The 7848-nt window shown below is 40.9% G+C and overlaps 1 protein-coding gene across 2 annotated transcripts in view; it reads left to right on the top strand.

Moving 5' to 3' along the window:
• LOC106466425 (serine/threonine-protein kinase Nek8-like) overlaps positions 1–7848 on the top strand; it is a 77470-nt gene that overhangs the window by 24561 nt on the left and 45061 nt on the right. For both annotated transcript variants that reach the window (XR_002612194.1, XM_022394434.1), the window contains exons 11-12: positions 227–355; positions 7219–7344. Coding sequence is in view for 1 of the 2 variants with exons in the window: in XM_022394434.1 (XP_022250142.1) it covers positions 227–355; positions 7219–7344 (255 nt within the window). In the remaining variant the exon portion in view is untranslated. The remainder of the gene's footprint in view (positions 1–226; positions 356–7218; positions 7345–7848) is intronic.

The following is a 7848-nucleotide window of genomic DNA, read 5'->3' as shown; positions in this document are numbered from 1 at the left end:
GCATTATAATGTGATGGTCAATCGCACTATTCATTGGTAAAAGAGTAGCCCAAGAGTTGGTGGTGGGTGGCGATGACTAGCTGCCTTCCCTCCAGTCTTTCACTGCTAAATTAGGGACGGCTAGCACAGATAGCTCTCGTGTAGTTTTTACTCTAAAGTAAAATACCCTTAACTCTTCTATACTTAAATATGTATAGTTACTTTTCATATTTCTCCCTCTTCATAGTGTGAAGGAAAGCCTTACAATGAGAAGTCTGATATCTGGGCTTTAGGCTGCATCCTTTATGAAATGGCTTGTCTCCAGAAAACATTTGAAGGTTCCAACTTACCGGCTTTAGTGAATAAAATAGTGAAGGTGGGTTGTCATATTTACAGTGTTTTGAAAGATAAAGCTCCACCATTTTAAGAGGTTTTATTGTCTGTGTCAAATATATTTAATCTTTAAAACAGTTTGGTTTTAGTTATTTAAGTTTTTTTTTAAAATTTGGCAGTGGGACTTAGTAATTGAATATTATTTTTAAAATGCATTACTGTGTCTCAGAGGCTATGTGACTTTGGTTTTTGTTTCAATCTGTCATATTAGAAGTACCAAACTTCTTAGTTTTGAACATTATATGCTTATTATACAACATTAAAGAATTTCTGAAACAAATGGAAGAGGAGAGGGTACAGGAACCTAGATTCCCTAGATCCCCACTTCCACCCAGATCTGTACCTGCTTATAAAACATTAAAGAATACAATTAATCAGTTACAAATTAGAAAACACACTATAAAACAACAGTAAATTTAAACTTTACTTAACACTTAAATAGCCAAAGAATTGGCAATGGGTGATACCAGTTAGTTTTCTTCCCGTTAGTCAGCAATTTAAAATTAGTGACAGTGACAGATAGCTTCAGTAGATTTGTCATAACAAAGACAGGGCAAGCAAGCTTGGAGGCCTGGCATGGCCAGGTGGTTAGGGCACTCAACTCACAATCTGTGGGTCGTAGGTTTGAGTCCCCGTCACACCAAACATGCTCACCCTTTCAGCCATGGGGGTGTTATAATGTGACAGTCAATCCTATTATTCGTTGGTAAAAGAGTAGCCCAAGAGTTGACGGTGGGTGGTGATGATTAGCTGCCTTCCCTCTAATCTTACACTACTAAATTGGGGACAGCTAGCGCAGATAGCCCTCGTGTAGCTTTGTGTGAAATTCAAACAAACAAACAAGCAAGAAAGTTTGGTGGCAATGGTAAGCAAATTCAAGACCCTTCAGGCCATACTGGCTCAAACTTGAAGTAAAAAGACATCAACTTATAATACTATAATTTTGTTCTCATACCCCCAATGGGCAGAGCACAGATAGCTCATTATGTAGCTTTGCACTTAGCAACAAAAAGACATAATGACAATTTTTTGATTCTAATTTAATTGTAATTTTCTTCCTGTATGGTACTTCCCTCCTCTCACAAGATCAGCTATTCTTGTTTATTGCTGCCCTCTATATGTAAACTTTTTTTATTACACATGCCACAAGCCTTCCACATACCCCTATTGGAATCAAATGATTGCATCGTGTTTCTCGTGCAAATCATCATACGTCACTTCTCCACCAATAGGAAAATAGTACACTCACATGACTCCCTCTATGCGCCTCTACCACATTATCACTTCTCATTTGGCAGTGCTAGTACTTGGACATCTTTCTTTTTTTCATCTTGATTAGAGTTTGTGATTTAATTCTCAAAGTGGTTTAATTTCACATACTTTTTTTTAAAGCATTCAGGTTCAATTACCCTTGTTCTAGTTGTGTTTATTTCTTACTTCAAATGCTTTTGTGACTGATACAACATGAATTCCGAAATTAATGTCACCATTCAGGTGTCTCACAATCAACAGGTGCTTTACCAAAGGCTTCAGAGGCCAGTGACCCATCGGAAGATTTGTCTACGTTTATTCACAGAGAGATTGAACATTATATGGGTCAACCTTTATCTCCAAACATTGCCACACTTCCTCCAGAACCTGTGGAACCTGGATAGGCTGACGAGGACTTTGATTGCCTTTTTCCACCTCCTGAATTTTCTGTGCCTTCCCATACCCTTCCTCAGGATTCTGTTTGGCCTTACATGATTTTTTTTACATTATTTCTCAGGTATGTGATGTTTTATCTCTTGCTTCCATATCTTATGACCTGCATCCTTCATTACTTCATGAGTATACTTCCCAACCCTATTTGATTTCTTCCCCCATCCCCCGACATTCGGGTTCATGCTAAACAATTTGCCTCACAGTTGGGCGATGGTGTTAGTATGCCTCATCTCCATGGGCTTCGGATCAGTCTGATCTTGCATATCATAGGGTTGACTGTCCATATCTCGACCAACAACTGTTGGGTTCAGTTTTACCCATTTTGAGGCTCTTCACAGAAATCCTGAGGGATTTTCTGGCGACATCCTCTCCCTCCTTACCTCCATGTTCCATCTTCAGCCTGAGAACCCGTTTACCTGCTCCTTATCTCTGGGATTTGTGTATGACTCCATTTTTATGATGTTTCGTCTTTGACAAGGTTCCATAGTCCTTGGAGTCTTGGGTGGCATTTGTCCAGCAACAATCTACCTTTACCCATCTGGTAGCCTGTTTATCTCAGTCGGAGCTGAATGTGGTGCCAATTCCGGTTTTCCATCCTTCCACTTCCTTGCCCTTACTTGTCCCTCCTTTTTGTGGTGCCCCAACTTGTTGTTTTTCTAAATGACGTACGATACGCTGCCACCAGTTTCAGTGACTACCTGGTGAGTTCGGGCCTAGTGGGAGCTTGACTTGTAGCCTTCGTTCATTGGTGGCATCCTTTCATCACTGATGTTTGGGTTCTTCAGGTTTTGTCAGAGGGCCTCGAAATTCCATTTCTTGCCCCACCTCCCTTGTCCCAGGTACCTGTTTCCTTCCCTTCTCCTTGGGATCCCATAACTTGTTAGTGTCTATCAGAGGCATTACAGGAGCTCCTCACCCATCAGGCTATCGAATCTGTTCCACATCATTCACCGGGGTTTTACTCCCATCTGTTTGTTGTTCCCAAAAATACCGAGGACTGGAGGCCTGTCTCACCCCAATTGATTTTTTTCACCATGGAGTCCTGCCTCACTCTTTAGTGGGCATTTTCTCCAGGTCTCTGGATGACCAAGATGGATGTCTCCAATGCTTATCTGCATATTCCCATCTCGGAATGATCTTGTCCTTATCTTTGGCCTGTTCAGAATGGGCCAGAAGTAGACAGTCATCCATGTAAAAATGGAAATGCAACCCCATGGCATGAAGATGAAGAGCAAGAGCTCTCACTACCCAACAGAAAACATAAGGAGCAGAAGCCAGCCCAAATAGTAGGATGCAAAATTGGTACACCACCCCTCGATGGACGAAAGTTGGCCAGTCATACTCGTTAACTCCTTCTCGAAGCTGCTTGGGTAGGCTGGTTGATCAAATGGGAGAAGTCTTTCCTTGCATCCTACTCAATATCTTGTATAGAATTGTCATTTTGTCGCACCCTATCAGCTCCCTCACTTTCTGCATGCAAGGTTCTGTCACTCTGGATGTGGTCTACCATGACACTGCTAATCCCTCTCGACTGTGCACACATGTGCTCTCTTCAGTGGGCTCTGCATGATCAATGGAACCTTGCTCAGGATCCCTTGGATGCTCCCATAACACTTACTCCTTCCCTTGTAGACAATCTCCTTTGATGGTTGGACAAGACTCACACTTTGGCGGGTGTCGTGCTTCTTCCTCCTCGTCCAGATTTACATCTATTTATGGACAAATCCTTTCAGGGCTTGGGTGTGTGGGTCGATCACCAGGAGGCTTCGATCATTGGTCTGTCGAAAAATAGTCTTTAAATATCATAATCCTAGCCATTCGTTGGCCTATGGATCACTTCCTTCCCATTGCCAGACATTGTCTGGTAATGATCCATTCTGACAATTCAACAGTGTTGGCTTATATCAATCACCAAGGCAGCACCTGGTCGAGTTCCCTCTGTTTTCATACATTGGATCTCCTATATTGGGCCCTCGCACAACACATTCATTTAATTGCATGTCATGTCTCAGGTGCTTTCCTACTCTGACAAGATTTACTTGATGGAGTGGTCCCTTCATCCTCTCATTTTACTAGTGGTTTTATGCAATCTGTGGGGTTTTCCTCACATCGATGCATTTGCCACTAAATAACCAGTTACCCCTATTTTGGTCCCTGGTACCTCATCCTCAGGCTTTGGCAATAAATGCCTTCAGCCAGGATTGGTCACACAAATTCCTATATGTTTATCCTCCTATCTGATTGCTTCATTGGGTAGTTTTCCTTATTCATGCCACTCTGTGCTGGGTCCTTCCGATCGCTCCCTACTGGCCGGCTCAACCATGGTTTCCTCGTTTACTCCAACTCAATTACTCCTTCCTGTACTACTTCCATTATTACCCAACCTCCTTAGTCAACCCCAATCATCGATTCTGCATTCCACATTTCACATCCTCCATCTTCATGCCTGGCTTTTGTCTGGTCCTTGGTGAGGAGATCTGGTTTCTCCCTCTGTGTATTTGGCTCACTCTATCCATCCTTCTTTCATGGATGTGTATCAGCGAAAGTGGAAGGTCTTTCATACATGGATCCAGGCTTGAGGATTTCCTGCTGCTCGTCCTACTGCTGCTGGTGTCTCCGAGTGTCTCATGTGGCTTTTCAACTGGGGGTCTTCAGTCTCCTTGATTTCAGGTTATCGGCAGATTTATCCCATACCTTTTGTATTTCCCATTACTGCAGAGTTTTTCTCTCACCTGTTCATATCATGTTAATCTGTTAATTCCAGATTCATCGATCTCCTTGGCCACCTGCTCTTCCGGACTGGGACGTTAACATGGTTATCCATTCCCTTACTTTACCTCTGTTTGAACCTATTTTATCATTTTCTTTCTTTCACCTGTCCCTTAAGGCGGTATGAAGATTATAAAATTTCCTCCAAAGGCTGATGAAGACGAGAAGCAAGGGAAAAGGTGAGGTGTCAGATTTGATGAGAGGTAACATAGAACAGAGTATGGTGGGAAGAATAAACCAACTGGATCAAATGACGAACCCAACTGGGGAGGGTAAAAGGGGAGAGATCTCTGGAGAAAGATGGTTGCCATAGGATAAAGAGACAGGAACAGGAACCACAGAAGGAAGCCATGCAAGCAATATAACAATGAAGGGCATGCACAGAACATAGAAGTCTATCTGGATCAGTATGTGGGTAGAGATGAGAAATAGTCAAAAAGAAGGAGTTACCCTCATGAGCCAGAAAAAGGAGAAGATAGGTATGGTGGTAAAGCATGTGTGTAACATCAACAGTGAACAAGACAGACCGTCAATGCCCATAGGCCAAAAGGAGAAGGAAATACTTCATTACATGGATCCCACTCTGTGGCGAGTGGTTTCTCACCAGGTATTCTTTAATCTTTAAATCCGAACTGTATACCATGTTGACTAGTGCTTTCTTTTCCATGGCTTTGCATGTTCACCTTTTAGATGGGGTGTTTCACTAGGTTGTTTTTAGGTGAATAACCTCATGATATTTGCTTCATAAGTTGGCCCATCCTGAACCGTACCACCCATGAAATTCGTGGGTAAAGCAAAGGGGATAGTTGTTCATCCCTGCCATGCCTCAATTGAATAAATTGGTATGGTTTGCTTTTCAAAATAGGGTTTCGTGATCACCCATTGCACTGTCTTGGGGGTTTACATTCCTCCAGGCTCTCTAATGAATTCTCATCACCACTTTTCTTCTAGTGGAGTATGGGAGTCCTTATCACTTCCCACTTCCAAGCTGCTGGGGTGGTTTCCTTGGCTTTCCCTCCCTCTCTCTTATTACAAGAGTGTTATTGCCCTTTGGATTTCCCCGACATGTTTTGTGGTTGTGGGAGTTGATTGCATGCGATACACTTCCTTTTGATATTGGATGTCATATTCCCAGATCTGTAGCTCAGAGCTAATCCCATTTAATACCCAGGAATCAGAGTGATTCTCAATTCCCCCAGTTCTTGGGTTGGAAGTGAAGATGGTATGATCCTCATCCTACCCTCGCATGGATGTTGATACCTGCAAAGAGGTTTTGGATGTAGTTGACTTACCGAGTATGTTGCCCTAGTCACTCTACACCATGGGTCTCATCCTCGTTTACCTACTTTTCTCATTGTGGGATTCAGTTACTATATTTTTCTTCAGTTAGGATCACTTTCCTATCACATTCTCTTCCACTTGGATGTGTTTCTCTCATTTTCTGCCATGATTTCTTACACATTCCACATATGGGCGAAGAGTATACCTGGATCAGAAGTGGTGCAGTTACCCTCTTTGTATCTGACTCTCTCATCTACAGAGGTATCCTTCGAATGCTTTTGGGGGGTACGTCTGTTCTTCCCTCGCACCGGTCCCTTCTCCTAGTTAATGTGGCATTCTAGCTAATCTTGTGAGAGGGAGGAAGTACAGTATCGGAAATTATAATTTTCCTATACTGAAAATTTATTTCAGATACGTACTTCCCTCTTCTCACACTTCCCACCCTTCCTCCTCACTCACTTCTGGTACTTCCATCATCTGCCAAACTTTGAAGTGATAGTTCAGTAGAGGCACATTAAGGGAGTCACATGCATCATGTGAGTTTACTATTCTTCTATTGGTGGAGAAGTGATGCATGATGATTTGCATAAGAGATACATTAGAATCACTTGATTCCAATAGGGGGGTGCGGAAGGCTTATGGCAAGCATAATAAAAACGTTCGCATATAGAGGGCAGCAATGAACGAGAATAGCTAATCTTGTTTAAAGAGGAAAGTACCTATCAAAAATACATTTTCAGTATAGAAAATTATAACTTTCATCGATTGTTGGAATAATCAGAAACAATAATGATTGGATACACTATTTTGTATTAGTTGTTTTTGTGACATAGTCAGTATACTTGATAGTCATAGATAATCAACTGTATAGCCCAGTTCTTATAACAATGTATTTTATTTTATTAATATTAAATATTGATAGAATAATTTACCCATTATGTAATTTTTTTTGGATAGTTTCCTCTATATGAAATAACCATGGATAGAAAAACTTGATCAAAGTATTATAAGCTATAGATTCAACAACTTTGTCATTGACTGTGAAAAAGTTATCTAAGAAAAAAGAAGTCAGCCTTCAGTTTTTTTCTGCAGGGTCAATTTGCTCCTATTCGTGGGCACTATTCATATGACTTCAAACAGCTTGTTCGAGATTTGCTTCAGAAACATCCAGAATATCGACCTACTGCTAGAGAAGTATTATACGACAGGTTACCTGAGGTAAGAAAACATTACATTCTAGAGATGCTGCTTTGTATTTAACACCAAGCTCTTTTGTCATTAGTTTGCTTGTAGGCACAGGCTCTTTTTTTCTAGTTTTTAATATGTAAGTCCAAGCTCTTTTACTCTTATTTGCAATGTAGATTAAACTTATTCAATAAGACTTAAGCTCTCAACTCTTATGCCAAGGGTTATTGTATAAATTTTAATTCTATTCTCAGGGGTTAAAATATAATTCCTAGATTTTTACTTACTTTTGTCAAACTTAACATGTAGGTTTTAATTCCTTTGTAATGCTTAGCATGTAGCTTTTCAAGGATTTAGCCTGTGCATACTTTTCAAGATTCAGCAGAAAAGTTAAGCTCGCTAATTACAGAAGTTCTTGTATCTTGGGTTTGGATATATGTTTCCTAACAAGTTGTGGCAGTTAAGTCAGAAATAAAGAAATAAGACAGATTTACACAAAGAATAAATCGTTTAATGGTTCACAGTTAACAATACAAG

This window comes from Limulus polyphemus, unplaced genomic scaffold (assembly GCF_000517525.1).
Source record: "Limulus polyphemus unplaced genomic scaffold, Limulus_polyphemus-2.1.2 Scaffold2256, whole genome shotgun sequence".
Taxonomy (NCBI): domain Eukaryota; kingdom Metazoa; phylum Arthropoda; class Merostomata; order Xiphosura; family Limulidae; genus Limulus; species Limulus polyphemus.
Note: the sequence above shows the minus strand (reverse complement) of the source record. Positions and strands in the feature narration are given on the sequence as shown.